Source organism: Phyllostomus hastatus, unplaced genomic scaffold (assembly GCF_019186645.2).
Source record: "Phyllostomus hastatus isolate PE091 unplaced genomic scaffold, TTU_PhHast_1.1 phas_scaffold_501, whole genome shotgun sequence".
In the NCBI taxonomy this organism is placed as follows: domain Eukaryota; kingdom Metazoa; phylum Chordata; class Mammalia; order Chiroptera; family Phyllostomidae; genus Phyllostomus; species Phyllostomus hastatus.
In genome coordinates this window covers 11915562-11938013 of record NW_025334033.1, presented here as the reverse complement: position 1 = coordinate 11938013, position 22452 = coordinate 11915562, and the positions used below count along the sequence as shown (strand labels likewise).

General features: G+C 35.0%; 1 protein-coding gene across 3 annotated transcripts in view; it reads right to left on the bottom strand.

Annotated features, from left to right (window-relative positions):
* GOLM2 (golgi membrane protein 2) overlaps positions 1–22452 on the bottom strand; it is a 108171-nt gene that overhangs the window by 59510 nt on the left and 26209 nt on the right. For all 3 annotated transcript variants that reach the window (XM_045822752.1, XM_045822753.1, XM_045822754.1), the window contains exons 2-6: positions 14595–14649; positions 10000–10102; positions 5517–5607; positions 1792–1936; positions 1394–1474 (exon numbers count right to left, since the gene is read on the bottom strand). In XM_045822752.1, the coding sequence (XP_045678708.1) occupies positions 1394–1474; positions 1792–1936; positions 5517–5607; positions 10000–10102; positions 14595–14649 (475 nt within the window). The remainder of the gene's footprint in view (positions 1–1393; positions 1475–1791; positions 1937–5516; positions 5608–9999; positions 10103–14594; positions 14650–22452) is intronic.

The following is a 22452-nucleotide window of genomic DNA, read 5'->3' as shown; positions in this document are numbered from 1 at the left end:
CTGGAACCCTCAGTTTCACGGTCTGTCTGGCTCCCAAATTGTTCCTCTCAGTTATCTGCACGCTAATGTGGGACTGCCCTGTCTGCCAGCTTCTGCCTTGCCAGTCTGCCAGCCGATCCTCCAGCTGCCGCCTCACTACAAATCCTCTCTGCCTGGCTGCCCACCTCTGCCCCTCCTACCAGTCTAGATGAATGTTTCTTCTTTCGCTCCTTGGTTGTCAGACTGCCATACAGTTCAACTTTCTGTCAGCTCTGGTTGTTTTGTTTTTTTAATTTGTTGTTGTCCTTTTTTTGTTTGTGGGAGGAGGCACAGTGTGTCTTCCTACACCTCCATCTTGGCTGGAAGTCCAAGAATTTGCATTCCTATCAAGTTCCTGGGTAATGCTGATACTGGGGGTCCAAGCACCACACATTAAGAGTCACTGAATAACTTCACTGTCTTAAAAACAAATCATGCTGACTCTAACTCCATATTTTTAAACACATGTTATTGCTCTTGTCCTTACTTTTATTTTAGGGAACTATACTGTGACTTAGAACCCAAAAGATAGGCATGAAAGAATTTGAGGAGATAACAAAAGAATACAAATGAAAAAACTAAACTTTATTTGGACCTCAAACACTCAGCAACTTCAGTCATATACAATAAGCTGTAACCACAGAAGTAATCACTGAGATTGTTTTTACAGCCAAGAATAACCACAGATAAGCCATTACTTCCGATTTTCTAACATAATAAATTGGAGTCAGCAGGGAGGGATACTTATGATAGCCAAGAAACAGAAATGGCAAGAAAAACAAAGACATGGAAAAAGACTAGATGGTGTTAGGAAAGCAGCAGTAACAGACTTCAAATGGAAATGGATGAGTAATAAACATTAATGAAAAAGGAGTTATACAGTGAGGAGAAGTGACCATAGAAGAAAAAATAGTTAATAAACTATTTAAAGTACGGGATAATTAACTGAGAGGACAAGTCCTAAAAAGGGACAAGCCTAATTCCCTGTGTAAGGGAATTATTATGTTGTATTAAAGCACGCCAACAACATAACAATCTGGGAACATTTAGTATGAAAGAAATAAGCCATTCATACTTTCAGTAAACATTAATGGCTCTAACACAACATAAGAGTCATGAACAATAACTCTGAGTCAAAAAAGTAAAGGTTCAAATATAGTTGACTGTTATCAAGGCAAAAAAAGTACTATATACACTTTAGCAAAATTTTTTATAAAAATTATACCCACAAAGTTCTGGCAATTAATGGGTAAATTAACTGGAAACATCAATCATACAGATATCTGTGACTTTCCTAAAGTGTTACTCAAAAAGAGAAAAGGGTCACATGAAAAATAGTAAGATGACATTAGTTAAGTACTCTACTTTTACTTACCAGTTGGAAGGTCTTCAACTTTTGCAAGGTCATTCTCTTCTATTCCAGGCATTCCTGCATCACCACCCGGTTTGATTTGCTCTGCCCAAGTAACAAAAGATATAATTCTTTATTTTTTCTTATATAAGTTGAAATTGTTTTGAAGGAAGGTAACAATCAGTTTCTAAATCAATAAGCTACACCGACTGAATATCTTTATATCTTGCTTTGGACAAAGGGTTGTAACTCTAAAGTAACTTACTGTTTTTTTCCCTATCAAAGGATGTAAATTTGAAACAATACAAACACCTAATCATAACTGAACTAAAATCAAACAATATTTGCTGTGATCAGAGATGTTCACTTCAAAATGAGAAAAGTCATTACCCTGTTAACACAAAACCAAACAATTGTAATACCTTTTCCCTGTTGAATATGATTGCTCGAGGGCTCTTCATTCTTCTCTGCAGTATTCTCAGGTACTTGTGGAACATTTTTAGGTATTGCATGATTGTTTGTACCCAATTCACTTCCACCTTTTAATTCAAAATTGTTGGCTTCTTGCTGTTAAATAAAGATTTGGTAACAGTAAATATTTTTCAGTTCAAAATGTTAAATCATTGATACAACTATTAACTAAATGTTCCAAAATAGTTCATTTTCAGAAACATATGCCATGGGTTCAAATTTCAAACACCTGGAGATGTCGGATATATTATTTTCTGTCCATACCTAATATGAAGTCAAAGCATAACCAACACCTTTTAAAAGTCTCTAATTACCACAAATGGCCTAAAATATTAGACAGAGGTACTTCTCTTTGACTATTCTAAGGGAGTGGTCCTGCAAGAAGAGAGTCTTGCTGAGCACTATAGGTTACTGTGGAGGTCTACAGTTGGACATTATCCTGGGTGCTGTGGGAATATGGTTAGACCTGACTTAATTCTACTTGTGGGCCAGTTTCCTCTTTTGTATTGGTTGAGTTGCCTCAGTGGAAAATTGAGAGAGACAAAGAGCCAAGTAGATATGCTTCAGTTATAATATGAGTCCTTATACCTAATATTTAACACATTTACACATGGTTTGTCACTGGTAAAGCACTATGCAATGTAATCATTAAGCAATGTTGTAAAAAATAGTACTAAAAAATCTACAGGAAATCTAGAATTACATGAGCCAAATTTAAAAATTTGTCACAATAAAAAGAAAAAAGTGTCCTGACTGGTGTGGCTCAGTGGGTTGGGCATTCTCCCATGGGCCAAAATATCCAAAACGTCGTCAGTTGGATTCCAGGCCAGGGCACATGTTTGGGTTGTGGGTCAGGTCCTAAATTGGGGGGTGGGGGGGTGTGAGAAGCAACCAATTGATATTTCTCACATGAATGTTCCTCTCCCTTTCTCCTTCCCTTCCCCCTCTCTAAAAGTAAATACACTCTTTAAAAAAGAAAAAAGAAAAAAGGTGCTTTGACAATACAGTGTACCTGGCAAATAAAATCAACAACAAATATTTGTACTGTGCTTCATAGCTTACAAATTGCTTTCAGATTTATCCTCTAGCAGAGATAAACAGTGTGAGGAAAAATAAAACTGAGACTTAAAGAAGTTAAGTAGCTTGTCTAAGGTTACAAAGCTAGAGAATTGTGGAGAAGGAATTCAAACCACAGTCTTTCTCACTCCCATATTTTCTGGGAATTTGGTAAGCAATAGCCAAATCTCAGAGCTTAACTGTTGATGAGTGAAATGACAAAATGAAATTTTTGTGTGTGTCAGCACGAAGGACAGGGTGAGAAAATCAATAGGCACAACCTGAGCAGCTCTTCTGCATCTCTGTATACTTTACATCACAGGCTATGTTTATAGTATTCTACTGCTTTGTAGATGTGGAAAAAACAAACAATATTAAACAAAACTTAAAAATCAATGAACTACTGTTCAAAAATACTTTTCCATTTAACAGAGTTAACTAGTTAACAAAGCTATCCCTTTGATGTGTTATTAATGATTGTACCTTTATTTGAATGGAAAATATTAAATATTCTTTAAAAATAAGAGGGTTTTCTAGGTGTAAGGCCGGTGATTTGGTAAAGGGGCAAGCTAATTGTTTTTTTAATAAATTTTTTCTCTGAAGTAATTTTAACTTCACTCAATGAACTCTCACTCAATTTCCTTTAATGCTAACATCTTATATTAGCATGGCACATCTGCAAAACTAAAAAGCAAACACTAGTATACTATTAATCAAACTAGACTTTATTGACTTCACCACTTTTCCCACTACATCCTTTTCCTGATCCAGAATCCAATCCAGGATACTACATTGCATTTAAGTCCTCAGGTCTCCTTAGTCTCCAATGGTCTATGACAATTTCTCTTCCTTTGTAGCATGAAAGCAGTAAACAAATGAGTGTGACTATATTCCAAAAGATCCTATTTATAGGCACAAAAATGAAAATTTCTTAACAATTTTCCTATCACAAAACATTCTTTTGATTTTTCAACCATTTTTAAGATGTAACAACCATTCTTTGTCCACAGATAGTATGAAATCAGAAAGCAGGCTGGATTTAGTTTGCTCCTTCTCCAGAGTAATTTCTAATTTCTTGGTTAAAAAAAAAATCCCTGAATACAATTTACACTTGTTTGACATAGCTTACATTGGATTTATTCCTATGAACAGAATCAACTTGTTACAGTAGTTGAAGAAAAGGGAATAAAGGGGTGGGAGTAGAATTAGGCAGTTTGTCTAAAGGTTAAGGATTGGTTACCCTAGAAAGGAGTTCTCTAAGCATCTCCCTCCTCCCTGCCTGTTGCAATTAGGGCAGGATAAAGGCAAACAATTGCTGAAAAGTACCTTAATTAATAATATAAAAATAGCCCAGTACAGCAGAGCAGGAAAAGAGAACTACACTAGAAAAAGGGAAAAGCTCTCAACTGTGATTTTTGGAAGAACAGAAGAGAGCAAACTCACCCCATTATTTATATGAGCTTATAATAGTACAAATGCAACAGCAACGCCTCTTCCTCTTCCTTTTGTGTTCTGCTATGCTCCTCTAACTATCCAGTGTGTCAGTAATATCTTCTGCTTGTTCTCAATGCCTCTGTGCCACTAGTTTAATCAGGCCTGCCATCTTCCAGCAATCTACACCCACATCTCTTTAAGGTAGGTTACAGACAGGCAGCAGATATTCCACTTTGTAGATTCAAAAATTGAAATAGAGAAAAAACAATGCTCTCAATATCACGCTGTAAAATACTGAAACAGGTAAGAATGAAAACCTGATTTTCTTAACTGCTAGCCCTTCAAAAGAGATGCTACCAGAGAGCAAGATTATTTTTCACTGTAACCTCTCTTTACTTTAAATTACAAGACTTCTTACAAATCACAGCTACTTAGATAAGATTACAAGGTGTAGGAAAATGAATGTCCAATGACTAGTAATCTTTAGACAAATTCCCTCCATTTCTAGCAGGGCCTTTGGTAATATACAAATAACACCCCTTTTTTATTACAAAATCATAAGCATATAATTCTGTAACATAATAATATCATACTCAGGCACACCACATGACATTTTAGGTGAAATGTTCAAATTAAAACTATAAATTACCATACCCATATTATTACGCTACCAACCACACTCAAGCAGGTGTTACTTCTGCTGGACCCTATATATCCACTGAAAATAGATAAATCAATTAAAAAATTTGATACTCCCCAAAATTTACATCAAAATAGTGGCCAGCATTTCATTTCTATGTTTTAAAAAGGAATACAGAATAGGAGAAATTTATAACTAAGGGGAAAGTTTCTCAATTATTTTTCTGATTCTCAAAACCACAGAATAGGAATTGATTTTTCAGTAAAATTTTCTCCACTTTACAATGTGAGAGATATATTAAGAACAAAATTATTTTTAACGGTCAGATAAAAGATATTTAGCTAAAATTAGTTTTAAGAGTTAATGTCATATTTTTGCAAATATGTAATTTTCTCAACAATAAAGCCACTGCAAGTCATTTTTAAAATCAGGCAGGCTAGAATACTTAAAATACATTGTTTTATGACAAAAATACGTATTTGAATTTCTTAATGACAAGATTTATAACAAAAACATATTTTGATTTAAGTATTCTTTTAAATTTACCTTTTGTTCCTGCAAAAACTGGTCTGCTAACTTTTTAATATTTTCTTCATGCTGTGCTCTTAGTTCCTTGATTTGTTGTCCACACTGAAAACTAAATTAAAAAGTCATTTTTTAGACTATATCATCTTGGATTGTATTCTCAAAGTTGTCTCGAAGTTTAAAACTTAGATTTACAAAGATGAAGCATTTAGTTTTAGCAAGAGAGTGGGAAATGGAGGACAAAGAATAGACATAAATATAGCTCATAGTCAAAATTCTTACAATATTTGAATCTTTAATAAAGGATAAAGAATACTGATAAACCTACATATTTTATAAAAGTTTATTTTTTAAGTTTTCATTTATTAAAAAAAAATTGTCAAAGCCAATTTCAATCACAGACAGAAGAGATAAACACAACAGAAAACTGTGAGACCAAAATATAGTAACAGATGAGAAAAAAATAGAATTCTGAGAGTTAATAGGAGTGGCAGCAGATGATTCATCCAATAGTATTTTAACACAAAAATAAAAGTCGAAATCACAAGAAGAGCAATAATGGGCCCTGGTCAGGTAACTCAGTTGGTTAGAGCATTGTCCTGATACACCAAGGTTGAGGGTTAGATCTCTGTCAGGGCACATACAAGAAGCAACCAAGGAATACATAAACAAGAGGAACATTCTCTCTTATTTGATGTTTCTCTTTCCCTCTAAAAATCAGTAAAAATCAGTAATACAAATAAAATTTTTTAAAAGGAAGAGCAAGAATGGAAAAATTAGTAAGAGAGACTAACCTCAAGAAAAATGGAAAGAAACAAAAAAAAATGTAAAGGACTTCCATTCAAGATGGAGGTGTAAGTAGATACATGCTGCCTGCTCACACAACCAAAAGGACAACAACAAATTTAAAAACAAAAAAATTACAAGAACCATCAGAAAACTGAACTGTATGGCAGTCCAACAACCAAGAAGTTAAGAAGAAATATTCATCCAGACCGGCAGGAAGGGTGGAGAAGGCTTCCAGCAACGTGGTAGCTGGAGGACCCAGCAAGGCCACAGCTGGTGGACTGGGGATCCACATTAACATGGGGATAATTTGTTCCCAGGGGAACAAATGGGGAGAGAGACAGACCACACAAACCAGAATTCCAGTGAGGGGGGAAAAAAGCCTCAAAACCTCTGACTGAAAAAACCGGTGGGAGTTGAGGTGGCGGGAGAAACTCCTAGCCTCACAGGAGAGTTCACTGGAGAGACCCATAGGGTCCTAGAACATACACAAACCCACCCACCCGGGAATCAGCACCAGAAGGGCCCAATTTGCTTGTGGGTAGTGGGGAAAGTGACTGAATGCCAGCCAAGAGCTGAGCAAGCAGCACTGTTCCCTCTCCAACTCCTCCCCCCACATACAGCAGCACAACTAGTGAGGTGGGTTGCCCCACCCTGGTGAACACCTAAGGCTCTGCCCCTTACTATGTAACAGGTACACGGAGACAAAAAAGTACAGCCCAAATGAAAGACTAGATCAAAGCTCCAGAAGAAATACAACTAAGTGATGAAGAGATAGCCAACCAACCAGATGTACATGTCAAAACACTGGTAATCAGGATGGTCACAGATATGGTTGAGTATGGTCTCAAAATAGAAGAAAAAGTGAAGGCTATGAAAAGTGAAATAAAGGGAGCCAACAGTGAAGGGAAGGAAACCGGTACTCCAGTCAGTGGTTTGGAGCAGAAGGAAGAAATAAACATTCAACCAGAACAGAATGAAGAAATAAGAATTCAAAAAATGAGGACAGGCTTAGGAACCTCTGGGACAACTTTAAACGTTTCAACATTCGAATCCTAGTGGTACCAGAAGGAGAGGAGGAAGAGCAAGAAACTGAAAACTTCTTTGAACAAATAGTGAAGGAGAACTTCCCCAATCTGGAAAAGGAAACTTTCCAGAAGTCCAGGAAGCTCAGAGAGTCCCAAAGAAGTTGGACCCAAGGAAGCACACACCAAAGCACATCATAATTACATTACCTAAGATTAAAGAGAAGGAGAGAATCTTAAAAGCAGCAAGAGAAAAGGAGACAGTTACCTATGAAGGAGTTCCCATAAGACTTTCAGCTGATTTCTCAAAAGAAACCTTGCAGGCAAGAAGGGGCTGGCAAGAAGTATCCCAAGTCATGAAAGGCAAGGACCTACATCCAAGATTGCTCTATCCAACAAAGCTATCATTTAGAATGGAAGGGCAGATAAAGTGCTTCCCAGATAAGGTCAAGTTAAAGGAGTTCCTCATCACCAAGTCATTATTATATAAAATGTTTAAGGGACTTATGTAAGAAAAAAGAAGAAGATCACAACTATGAGCAGTAAAATGACAACAAACTGACAACCATCAACAACTGAACCTAAAAACAAAAAGTAAAATGAACTAAACAAACAACTAGAATAGGAACAGAATCACAGAAATAGAGATCACATGGAAGGTTATCAGTGGGGGAGTTGGTGGAGGGAGGATGGAGGAAAAGGTGCAGGGAATAAGAAGTGTAAATGGTAGTTACCTAAAAAATGGACAGGGGGAGGTTAAGAATAGTATGGGAAATGGAGAAGCCAAAGAATTATATGTAGGATCCATGGGCCTGAACTGAGGTGGGGGAATGATGGTGGAAGGGGTACAGGGCAGAATGGAATAAAGGGGAGAAAAAAAGGCTACAACTCTAATAGCATAATCAATGAAATACATTTAAAAAATTGTAAAGACTGTGACTGTCTACTCTATAGTAGTCAAAGGATAAAAATAGATGGTTCATGCAAAAAGAACTAAATAGTTAATATATAGAAAAATTTTAGCCTTGGCTGGTGTGGCTCAGAGTACTAGTGCCAACCTGCAAACTGAAAGGTCACCAGTTGGAGTCCCAGTCAGGGCATATGCTTCGGTTGCAGGCCAGGTCCCCAGTTGCAGGGGTGTGAGAAGCCATATCTCTCACACACTGATGTTTCTATCCCTCTGTTCCTCCCTCCCATCTCTCTAAAAATAAAATACATAAAACCTTTAAAAAATTATTTTAACTTTCACTATTAAAATGGAAATTAAATTTTCTACATATATTTATGGCATTACCTTACTCCTATACTCACAAAAATAAGTTAGAGTTATAAAAGCCCATGTTCATGGGGCTACAGGGAAACATTTATAGTATAAATTAATGCCATCATGTTAGAAAGCCATCTTTCATATATGTGTACTGAGCAACTAAAGCAATAAAACATTCTACCTCAGGAACTCTACTTTTGAGAATATACACCAGTGAAATAATGTAAGAGGGAAAAATCCTTTTTACATAAAGAGTTTTATAGCTGATAGTTATAACAGTGAGAAAAGGATAACTACTCTAATGGTTCAGCAACTGGGAGAGATTAAACAAGCTTTGGTACATTAACAAGCTGAAATAATATATTGCTTCTAAATATGTTAAACCTTTAATCCTACAGGTATATAGAAAATTATTGAATACCGTTAGGTCTAATTACATATATGTAAGTAGATGCATATTGATAACCTACAAGAGTAAGAAAGCAGAAATGGATAAATTATACTTTAAAATATGGTGAAATCTTTCTAATTTTTGGTGTGTAGACCTAAAAATACCTTTTACTTTAAAATTGATTAAAGGTGTAATTAATAGAGGTTTCTAAAGATTGATTGCTAAAGTGAAATAAGCCAGTCAGAGAAAGACAATACCATATGATCTCACTTACATGTGGAATCTAATGAACAATATAAACTGATCAACAAAATAGAAACAGAGGCATGAATACATGGGACAGACTGACAGCTGTCACAGGGGAGGTGGATGGGGAGGCCTGGATGAAAGAAGGTGAAGGGATTAGCAAAAAAGCACATATGCATAACCCACAGACAACATTGTGGTGATGGCCAGGAGGAAGGAGGAGCAGGGACTGGGAGGAGGGGGGCAAAAGGATGACAGGGCCAAATGGGGACATCTGCAATAGTGTCAACAATAAAAATAAAGAAAAACAAAACATTTAAAAGAAGAGTGGCTGCTAGAAAAGCCCCTAAGAGATTCCCCAACCTCATCACCCACTAAGTGTATACAAGGGACCTGAAGTAAACAGCAGGAGAAGCAGCTGGTACTCAGTCCTCAGCTATTCTGAGGACACCTCCCAGTACTGTCTTCATCTTCTGGATTCCTCTCTAAAAGAATCGTGGACACTTAATCTCCTTTCAGTCTTTGCCACAGCTAATTCAGTAAAACCAAGCAAGATTTTCTCTCACAGGACCAGACACAACATGCCTTGTAAGAGGAATTTTCATGGTGTTAAACATACCAAAATAAAAGAGAAAGACTTCAATAGAAAGACAATAGAAAACCAATTTAAAAGACCTAAGAAAACAACAACAAAAAAAAGAGACAGAAGCCAGAAATGAAAAAATGAATTGTCTAAAAATTGGACAGATATTTCAGGTTCATAAATATTTGTTGAATGTAGCACCTTACCTCTCATATTCTAATCTCTTCACAAGGTAAGTATTATTCTTCCTATAGTCCTGAAGCTGGTCTTCTTGTCGAAGAAACTCCTGACGAAGCTCAGCAAGTTGCTCTAGGCACACAAAGTAAGAATCAAAAGAACAGAATTTATTCAAAGTGAGAAGTTATGGGATTTTTAAAAATTACATATATTTCTCAATTTCTTTACTCAGTTAAATTATATAATTAGCACCCCATTTAATTGCCTTTTATAACATATGCATGGGCAAATAAACTTATTTTTAAAACAAGATAGTCCCAGTAACTTTCACATCGATCAAAAATATTAAAATATTACACATTTTTCACATTATCTAGACATATAAGCTGTAAAAACAGTACAAAAAAAAAAAACCCTTACCTACCTCTTTAAAACTATCTGCTTTATAAAAGTAGGTGGGAAAATCATATTTGTTAGATGTGTTTGCTATGGGTATATAATTCAAGATTTCTTTTTTATTTTAAATCACATTTGACTCCCAACTTAGGTGCTAATCACTTTACATCTCATTTCTACTTCTGCTACTGATGCTAGGTCCACATATACAAAAATTCCATTTCAAAGCTCATAATTTCTGGACTAGGGCTGAAAATTTTAGTTATAATGAATGATATGAAATTCTGAACTGAAAAGTAAATTAAAAGCTGGGCAAGATGCTCTTTTGTGAACATTTATCCATAATCAGTGGGCCTACATTTTCTAGAGCTGCTCTCTCTTCATCTGATCCTACAAATAAAAGAAATTCAGCCAGAGAAGGTAAGTATCATTTTCTTAGATAATTAAAAAATTATGTAACAGCCTTACCAGTTAAGTAAAAGTAGTAGTTAAGAAAGTCTTAATTTTTACAAATGAGGAGAGAGGTATATTCTCTATAAGCAACATCTATTAAGGCTAAAATATAATGTCTACCCAGAAGTACCAATATTATAGGTAAAATAAAACATCTACCTTTCATGAAGGCTTACAGATTTTTTAGTCTTATTACTTTAAAGGCACTCTAAAATTACTTGGGATATAAGTTTTTAAAAAGCAGATGTAAACATATATTTATATATAATTACATAGGAATATAGAATATTAAAGATATAATAGATATATATATTTTACATATATCTATATATGATGTATATTTTAAAGATTTAATAGATATCTTTATGTATCTAAAGATATAATATAGAATATAAACATACATGTTTATATATAAGTATTTATATGTTTATATAAGTATTAAATTTAAATGTTTAATATAAGTATTAAACATATTACATAAATATATATATTGAATATATTATAAAGTAAATATATAAATACACAATTACATAGAAATATAAGGTAAAAAAATCAACAATTATGTTTAGTGGTGGAAATCTGAGCAATTTTTTTTCTGTTACCAGATTTTATTGTGAAATCCTAACTGTGGCAATGACAACAAATAAAAATTTTGAAGTCACATGAATATTAGCTGAGGTATATAAGAAAAAAGTTTAACAATACATATAATAATAGCTACTGTATAATATAACAATCAGGAATAAAATGATTCACATAGAATGTTTGTATTTAATAAATATATTTATATATTCAAGCCACATTTTTTACTTAAAAAATTTTTTCATCGAGATAAAACATTGTATAAGTTTAAGGTATACAACATGCTGATTTGATTCACTTGCTGTGAAATGATTACCATTGTAGCATTAACTAACACCTCCATCATCTTTTATAATGACCGTTTCTTTTTTGTGGTAAGAACATTTAAGATCTACTCTCTTAGCAATTTTCATGTACATAAAAAAGTACTGTCAACTATAATGACCAAACTGTATGTTAGATTCCCAAAACTATTCATCTTATAACTGAGTGCTTGTACACTGTAACCAATCTGAGGCCAGGTATCCCTGAATAACACATTCAGCTTGTTATCTGATCCCTGGCCCCATGTCTTTTTTTTCTTTTTTAATTTTTTAAAATTTATTTTTAGAGAGGGAAGGGAGGGAGAAAGAGAGAGAGAAACATCAATGTGCAGTTGCTGGGGGCCATGCCCTGCAACCCAGGCATGTGCCCTAACTGGGAATCGAACCTGCGATGCTTTGGTTCGCAGCCTGAGCTCAATCCTGAGCTACACCAGCCAGAGTGGCCCCATGTCTTAAAACACAGAGGGCTAGAGGTAACAGAAACTTTGGCCTCAGCTATGAGTATTGAGTCTACAGAGACAATGAGACCCAGCAGGAAGCAGTAACAAAAAGCCTTGTAGCTTAGAATCAGCCAGTTTAGAGAACCTGTGCTAAGGCAGGAAAGGTTCTAGAACTAAAAAGTTAATGCAATTTAAATATATAGGTATGTGTGTGTGTGTGTGTGTGTGTGTGTGTGTGTGTATGAGGCTTTAGTGTGATTTCAAGATTTAAGATGGTTTCTCTGCCTCTCCACAAAGCTTCTAACAATATTTGAATTCCTTTATCAGGAAATAAATGTTTCATTTCTAAATGGGGATAAAAGGCTTAAAATAAAACTGACAAAGAAAAATAAGACATCATTATAAGTGAGTTCCAGTCCATGTAAAATAACAGATTCTTTTCTATGTGAACACAGGTAAAAGATTATAAAGCAGAAAACTAATTTAGTGTTTTGAGTGGTAAAAATAAAAGCTTGAAGTGAGAAAGTAAACAGAAGAGAAAACAAAAGACAAAAGTCTCCTGTATAACAATTTTACTTTCAACTGATTGCCATGCCATTTTTCCCCCTGAAGACACTCTGTGTTTAGTGTGGCTGCTCCAGGTCACCACAGCAGGATTCCCAGAGAAAGTAAGTTAACATGAGATTAGGTCTATGATTGATTGTGCAGGATGTTCTATCTCAGACAGTAACGCCAGGGTATGTTACAGAAAAACATGGCCATACTCCCTCAATTTAACTTCAAAAGACTGGGGATATAGTTAAGAAAGGGGTGGCCTAGGATCAGCTTTACAAGCAAAAAAAGTATTTACTTCTAGAAAAATTTGATTTCAAATTTTCTTTCAGTAATAAGCATAAAAATAAGGTGAGCTATTCAAAATAAATTGGTATATACCAGAATATTCATTTATCAGGAATTAAAAGTCAACTCCTATTCCTTTCATTTCCATGGAGATTTTTAAAGGATTTTAGTGTGTATTAATTCCATTATATCCAATATTAATTTCAATGAAAATAGTAAAATTTGGGTTTTATGGTCAACTTATCAAGAACTTTGTTTCAACAGAAATAGTTGCCACAGTGCAAAAGTCACATTAATAAAACCAAAAGTTGTACAGTTATGAGTTCAAACAAAGCCTTTTTCTCTGCTGAGTATCATATAAAATTTCAAAACATCTCAAGATCTACTTCAACACATATGGTACAAAAAAGATTTTTACTCAGTAACATAGGCTGTCAATTTCTTTGACATATATAGCAGAAGCCACAAGATTTCCTATTCAACTGACCTACTAAAATGCAGTAAGAAATATACTTTGACAAAAAACAGAATCATTTGTAAAAACTGCAAGCTGGAAGCAGCACTGACAGTGTGGCATCTTCTGTGGCATCCTAATGCACTCCTGTGAGTCAAAGGAGCAGAACGTGGACAGAAATGCAACAAAAATTTATGTGGCCACTCAGGAAGCAAATTTCTAATAGAAAATCAAAGCTGTTCAAAATCACAGATACTAAAAATATAGTAATTCCTACTTTTGGATTACAACACACAAATAACACTTCCTAATGGTTTTGCTAAACCAATTCAGCAAAACTTCAATAAATTATAAAACTAGCTAGGGTTGGTTTCACCAAGAGGATGATAAAAATAAATTAGCTAGCTCTATCTAAAGAGGTTCAAAATGGTTACAGAATAAAATTTAAAGTCACTGCATGCAAAGTTTTAAAATACACAGTGTTGTAACCAAAGGGTATGAGGGAGAAGAAGGGTGGTCCTCAGACCCTGAACTTCATAGGTCAGTGGTGTTGTGAAGTAATGTAAACAAAGCACAGAGCTTGTTTTTCTTATGTATTATTTCCAATAAAAACTTTGGTCATTTCCTACCACTTCATCTAAATGAAAAAATATATACCTTCCCAGGTTCCATTCTGTTCCCAGGGAATCTAAAACATTATAAGCTTGGAGCACCTGTCCCAAGAATCCCTAAACCTGAATGGATTACTTTAGCAGACTGGACACAGTACAGAGGGATCATCTCTTTTCTTTTCCCTAGAAATTTAATGACCTCTGAAGCTATAGTTCAATTTTCTTCAAGGATTCTTTATTATTATTATTTTTACTCTTTAAGGATTCTTTTATCAATGTTTCATTGCATGGACTCTGTTTACAGCATAAGATTAAAATGCTGGCCTCAAATTTTAACTTGCATTTATTATATTTAAAGAAATATTTAAATTTATTATTATATCTTAAAACAAAAAGATAAATGTTTTGTCATCAGAGGAGCTGTGTTCAAAAACTTTATTTCAGTTAGCTGTTTTACTATTTATAATTCTTGAGGATTTTAGACATTTAGTGGCTTTATCCTTAATATGTAATTAAGTTTCTTACCCTTTAAATGATGTATGTCTGCCATCTGATATGATATGTTGCTCTGTAGTTTAACCTGAAAAAAATTAAGTTCTCATTTTAGTAAAGAATATATAATTCTGCTCATACTTACATTTTTCCTCACATTCACTTTAAGCTTGATCATAAATGTGAAAGACCCTATCAATATGTACACCACCTCTTTCCAAAAAGAATTAGATGAATTCTGATTCTGTAATACTCATTTTAAATTTGCACAAGAATATTCATTTTACTTAATATATAGTGTAACAACTTTCAAAAGTTTTAAACTTTCAGTTGAATATTGCTTAATGGTATTTTTTTTTCCAAAATCTAACCAGAAGAGACCTCTTACTAACTCTATATTTAAGTAGAATTGTTTGAACCAATTAATGTCAATTCAAAAGTAATTAATGCTTATCAAACTTTCATAGAATAACAAATATTACATAGGATTCACTGCTGTGATCACTATATTCTGGAAGAGTAAACTATTGCTGTGTTTCAGATGAGAGAAAATGTTGATCTAAGCCAGGGGTGGGCAAACTATGGCCTGTAAGCCAAAGGATGGCTAGCTAAGGATGGTTTTTACATTTAAAAAATTATTTTTTAATTTTTCAATTACAGTTGACATTCAATATTATATTAGTTTCAGGGTAAAATATATTGATTAGACATTTACATAAGTTACAAAGTGATTCCCCCAAAGGAGGCTTTATATTTTTAAATAGAAGGTAAAAATAACCACGAGTAAAATTTCATGTATTATATGAAATTCAAATTTCAGTATCTATAAAGTCTGAATGGAAACAGCCACATCCATTCACTTACATATTCTCTATGGCTGCTTTATACCTACTGTGATTGTAACAAAGACCATATGGCCTACAAAGACTAAAGTTTTTACTATCTGGCCCTTAACAGAAAAAGTCTGCCAACCCCTGATCTAAACTAACAGAATTTCAAGAGAGAGAGAAATATACATGTGGTCTGTCCAGAAAGTGTCCAGCCATGTAATATGAAAAAGAGACATTTATTGAACAAGATAAAAAATACAAGAAACATAGCACAGAATAATGTTTCATGCCAAGATCCTGCGTCAAAATATCGGACACAGTAGTTTTTAGAATCCTCAGGTCAGCTTCTAGTTCTCACACTGTCGGTCACCGATCTTTGTTGATTGTAGCCTGTACATGTTCAACATTCTCAGGTATTCTGCTTGTTGCAGGCCTTCTGGAATGTGGATCACTTTCAACAAATTCTTGACCATGTTTGAAGTGTTTATGCCACATTTTTATTATCTCTACACTCATTATAGCATCCTGGAAGGCCTTCTAAATCACCCAAATAGTTTCTGCAGAGGAATGTTCAAGCTTAACATGAAATTTGATACAGATTCATTGCTCTACTTGCTCAGTCATTTTTAATGCTATGGCCACACAATACATGTGCTCACTCAATGACATCTACTGTCCTCATTGACTAGTACAGTGAAGGCATCATTGTTCACACATGTACATTCCAGTCCACTCTCCTTGGCTGCCAGGTTACATCAATGTCATGCAAACTGTTCTTGTTATATTAACAATGGCTGGACTTTTTCCGGACAGACCTAGTATGTGAGAACTATCAAAGGGGAAGAATGAATAGTCTTGCTGATTAATCAGATATAGGAGTAAAAGAAGAAACATCAAGGATGATATTTACATCTCTAAATCAGGGGGACTGGATGAATAAGATTACAATATTCCATAATAGGGAAACAAAGGAGAAACAGATTTGGAGCAGAAGGGAGAAGTATAGAGATGATTTTTTTCAAATTTGAACCTGTTGAATGTGAGGCACTTGGGACATACCCAAGAAGAGATCTTCAGTAGGAAGGTGGATAAGTGGGTCTGGAGCTCAGGCATTAATTTAAGAGTCATTAGCATAAAAATGGCAATTAAAACCAAGGGAATGAGATCACTGATGTAAAGCTGCAGAGGCAGCAGGAAAAACTAACACTGACAGCTATAAGATCAGTTAATCACTAAGAATGCTCTCTAATAACTTCTAATTAGTCTACTTTCCCATTTCCTTTATTTTCACGATGAATTTTTTTTGCATTTTTGCCTCTCCAAAGAACACAGCCATACTTTCTTCTTCTTTTAAACAAATTTATATTACTTTGTTTTTACCCATTTTTGAGGCTATTCCAGCTTCTCTGTACTTTTTTTTCTGCATTCTTTTTTTGTTGTTCTGTATTCTTTTTTTGTTGTTGTTCTGCATTCTTTTTTTTTTTTGTTCTGCAAGGAGTAGCTTTATGTCTTTTTTAATATATTTTTTAAAGATTTTATTTATTTATTTTTAGAGAGGGAAGGGAGGGAGAGGGAGAGAGAGGGAGAGAGAAAGATCAATGTGCGGTTGCTGAGGGTCATGGCCTGCAACCCAGGAATGTACCCTGACTGAGAATCGAACCTGTGACACTTTGGTTCGCAGCCTGCACTCAATCCACTGAGCTACACCAGCCAGGGTTTTTTTTCTGCATTCTTTATTCTAAACATGCTTTTGAAGTTGTGAGAGAGATGCTATCCTTGAATACAAGGCTATGAGTGGCCTCAGCTTTCCTGGACTGTTTCTGTTATATCCTCACACACTTAAAAATTCTTTTAATGAAGGAGGGAAAATTCAATCTACAGTCTACAAAAATAAAAAAGGGTTATATGGGCAGAACTGCTTTATTCTTATCACTTTTATTTTCTTTTTAATCTTCTTTATTGAGAATGAAGACACCAATACCCACAGCTCATACATGAAGTCCTCACATTTCAAAAGGTGGTCTGGAACAATATATTTTACAGGGTATTAAAAAAACATAGCATGTTTCAGTAAAAGCCTTTTATTAATCCAAGTATAATGAACTTATTTCCAACCCCATTCCTTTGCCATATAAGGATTTTTCAGTTAGCTTCTCAGAACCCCTCATAGCATATTGTTCTCCTGGCATCTCATGTTCTCTATTATTCCTGTCCATCTTTCCAACAGGATTCTCAGAAAAACTTTATATTCAGTATTTAGTATTATCAGCAGGTACCAGTTCCCAATTTCTCTCACATCTTATTAACACTAGTTAATAAGTGTTAATACACCAAAAATGCTTGCGTCACCAAAAATGAACAAGTGTTCATTGTGCTAGTTACCTCACCTTCCACATACACCTTTGAACAGAGGTGCCAAGGATTTGCTTGAAGATGCCCCAGAGCCTAGCTGGCAGATAATTAAACCCAGAAGTTCTCTTTCAGCTGCAGTAATTTTATTACGTTGCTCAATTTTAGAATCTAGATGTCTGCTACTAAATTATCTAAACATCTTTTTGATACTGCAGTATTACAGGTATCTGATCCCTTTTCTCTCCATATGTACACCCCACCCCCAAAATTCTTATCTAGCTCCTAAAATGGTTTGATAAAGAATTCTTCTAACATTCAATGTTGTCCTTTTAAGGACATCTGAATGTGGTTTCACTTACCATGACACTTACTTATATGTAAAGCAATAGCTTAATTTTGGTTTTAATCTTGTTTTCTACCATCTTGAGTCTGTTTATAAAGACTTCTCCCATTTGGTTTCTAATTTTTAACATTTGCTCCAATTTTTCAAGTTTGTGTTTTATTTCTTTGCATTAATCATTTCTACATATAGATGGGTCTCTTTAGTTCTTTAACTCCTTTGGCTTTAACCCTTTTCTCTGAGAGCCTTCACTGCTTTTAACACTTTTAGCATCTTATGACCTTCAAAAGGAAGCTTGGCTTCCCTTCTGATTATTCCTTCTCATAGTTTGGATTTCCTCGTGTCCTAACAGAAGTTTGCTCATCTTCTAAATGACTCTGCTAAAACTTCTCAGTCATTAAGAAATCAGAGTTCTAACTATACTGCATAATTGGAAAAAAAGACATTTCACTTTGCCACATACACTCTCTGCTGAACTGGCAATGCTATAGGAATATTTTTTCTTTTTGTTTCTAACTATATTCCAGACAGGTAACAGTACATAAATTCTAAGAAGAATTATTTAATCCTTATTTTATAAAAGAATTCTCACAATCTGGTTTCACAGGTCCCTTTTTGGTTACTTTCAGACTTTTCCCAAAATATCCTTATTTACAATATGCAAGAAAGATACCATGTAATTACTTTATTTTCTCTTTCAAATTCCCTTTAGGATGAAGGATAGGTGTGGATGGAGAGACATGAACAGATAGATAGATAGACAGACATATACATTCCCAAATAGTCTCATCTTGCCTAATTTACATCTATGGTCAGACAGACTTCAACCTAGATTCTAATATTGGGCTGTCCAAAAAGTCAGTTACATTTTTTTCTATACAAGGGCTCTAGTGAGTGCTTAGTTGTCTTTAACTTTATTGGAAACAATTTTATAAGATTTTATTATGACAGTTGTCATATCAGTATGTGTTAAAAAAATTACCAAAATTGGTAAATTTTTGTGTAGCCATTTTAATACTGAAGATGGAAGAAGATAACGCAACATTTTTGGTGTATTATGCTTTATTATTTAAAGGAAGGTAAAAACACAACTGAAATGCAAAAAAAGATTTGTGCAATGTTTGGGAAAGGTGCTGTGACTGATCAAACGTGTCAAGTGCTTTGCCAAGTTTCTTGGTACAACTGACATTTTAGCCAAATGGTTCTTTGCTGTGGGGCTGTCTTATGCACTGGAAGATGTTTAGGAGCACACCTGGCCTCTACCCACTAGAAGCCAACAGTGGGAGACAGCCAACATACTTAAAATATCCAAATCAATAAAGTTATTGGTGAAAATGAAAAATGTGTCTTTTATTTTATGGAAAAAAACTAAATGGACTTTTTGGCCAACCCAATATATCCTCCAAAAACCCACAATACTCAGAATGCCTTGCCTCGTCCCAGAGTTTACTGGGAAGAGCTTCATATTCAGTCCTTTTAAAAATAAAACATTCTTTTTTCACATGCAGTCTTATTTTCTTTTAAATACTCACCTGAGGATATGTTTATTGACTTTAGAGAGAAAGAGAAACATCAATGTGAGAGAGAAACATGAATTTGGTTCCTTCTATACATGCCCCAAATGGGATCAAATCTGCAACCTAGGAATGTGCCATGACCAGAATTGAACCTGCAAGTTTTTGATGCATGGGCCAATACTCCAGCCAACTGAGCCACCTGGCCAGGGCACATGCAGTCTTCTTTTTTTTTTAAGATTTTTATTTATTTATTTTTAGAGAGAGGGGAAGGGAAGGAGAAAGAGGGAAAGAAACATCAGTGTGTGGTTGCCTCTCACACGCTCCCCACTGGAGACCTGGAACACAACCCAGGCATGTGCCCTGACTGGGAATGGAACTGGTGACCCTTTGGTTCACAAGCCAGTGTTCAATCCACTGAGCCACATCAGCCAGGGCATGCACTCTTATTTTCAATAAGACTTATTTTCAGTAAGATTGTCCCTCTGTTTTATTTCTACCCATAATGTTTATCAGAAATGATAATTCCATGAGAACGGGAACTGTGTCTCTCCTTCATCCCTGTGTGTCCATCCTCAGGCACACTGCCTGACACCAACAAATAACAGATGTTTGCCAAATGATTCCCTAGATTTTATGCTCCATACTCTTTGTACTACATATTCTCCTAACTTAAGTTGTATTTTATCCATATTTGTATAATTCTAATTATCCTTAAAGACTTTTTCTGAACTCTCTTATTTACTTCCCCTTAATTATCACCTTTATTGCCTTATGCTTTACCCCTCTCCTTCTGTAACACTTACTTCTCTGGGATTTGGAACCCATCTATTATAGTTGATTATCTAAGCTCTCTTTGACCTTTTCCATGTTAGTCTCCTAAAATGTGTTTACTATCCTTCCTGAGACCTCTTCTTTTTTCTGTCTTCTAGACACATGTTCATCTCCCTCTTTCTCTCTTTCTCTCTTTCTCTCTTTCTCTCTCTCTCTCTCTCTCTCTCTCTCTCTCTCTCTCTTTTTTTTTCCTGGTAAAAATTACCTTCTCCTGGTATTTTCCTATAGCACTTCTTGCCCATCCACAGGTACTTCATTTATTTTCCTCTAATCTTTTTTTGTCTATTACCTAAAACCTAACCTGTATATTTCTACCACCTCTTTCTGAAGTTCTTTTAATGTTTTCCCCATCCTACATGGCTGCTCTGAATTAATTTTGGCAGCTGTTACCATCTCAGTTGCTCCCCTTCTCTTTTCATTCTGGAACCTTGGAAATGGCTCAGCTGTGCATGCTTCGCTTTCATTATGACCTGTTCTTGGGTAATCAGCACAATGATGACCATGGACCCCAAAGGTTATATATAGTTGGCTTTTTCTGGCTCCTTTATCTCCACATCAGATAGATATATTTTTCCTGATTATATCTCATGCTCAGATGATTTCTAGAAACAATTTTGTCTTCTGTAACATAACTGTCAAACGTGGCTGATGCTCAGAATTACCTGGGGAGTTTTAAGAAACATACATTCTTGCCTCCCCTACCCCACTCCAGTGTGATTCAGTAGTCTGGGAATGGGCCTAGGAATCTCTTTTTTAAAGTTCAAGCGTTTCTGATAAGCAGCCAGGCTTAGCGATTACTTATCCAAAGTATGTCTTTGGCTGGCATCTATACCAGCAGAATCAAAATGGAATGTCATTAAAATAACAAATAGGTATTAAATGTTTATTCTGTACCAGCTCTTGTGCTAAGTATTTTACAAGTTTTACTGTATTTAATTCTCACAATCACCCTGTGAGGTAGGCTGTCCATTTTGCAGATGAAGAAACTGTGTCTTCTATCATATGCCTACAGTAGATTCTGTATATTCTGTCAAGCAGTCCCAGACCAGAGTCAGTGTTCATGACCACCGCGCATATACTAGACCAGGTAGGTGACTAACCTTGTTTTCTTAACTACTCTTTCATTGCACACATATTATTCAGTCAACATTCCAAAGATACATGCAAGTTTTATTGACATGTTAAAGTAGTAGTCTCTCTTGAAGCAAGCTTTGGTTGAAACTATACTGTTACATTTGTAAAGAATAAGCAAGGTGTTTGGTCTTGGTAGGCTATAATGAATCACCATAAAGCTTTTTACTCATTCATTCATTTTTATTCATTCATTTATAGAGCATTTACTGAATATTCACTATATGCTAGGCCTGAGGATACAAAGTATTTAGTCTGTTCAGAAGAATTACAGTGTTGGTTTATTCATTCATTCTGTCACAAGAAAATATTTATTGAACACCTACTAAGTGAAAGACACCGTAGAAAGCCTAGAAATACAGCAACATACAAGGAAAAGGAAAGAGTTCTGGGTAAAGGGTACACATTTTAGAGTCACCAGCACAACTGAAGTTTTCTGAGTGAATAGGATTACTTAGGAAGAGAACAGAAAGAGGAGATGAGGATCTCAGACAGAAAACTATGAACTATAACACTTAATAACAAATAGAGGTGAAGCCAGCAAAGGAGACTAAATACATAGAACTGAGAGATAGAAGGAAAACAGAAGTCTTGGTGTCATGGGAGACAAGAACACACAGTGCTGGGTAAAAATATGATGAGAAGCAGGAAGAGAAAATGCAGATGTGAACAAAGACAATTCTCTTTTCAAGAAATTTGACTGTGAAGGGGAAGAAAAACAAGTATTTTTTTAAGTGCTGAGGAGAAAGTATAGATAGATTGAAATAAGAGGAGAATGCAATAATAATAGTATAAGGTCTTTGAAAAGATGGAGAAAATTGGATACAGACAACAGGTGGAGAGACTGATCCTGGAGAACAAATAGGAAAGACATATGAGTAGAGATGTGG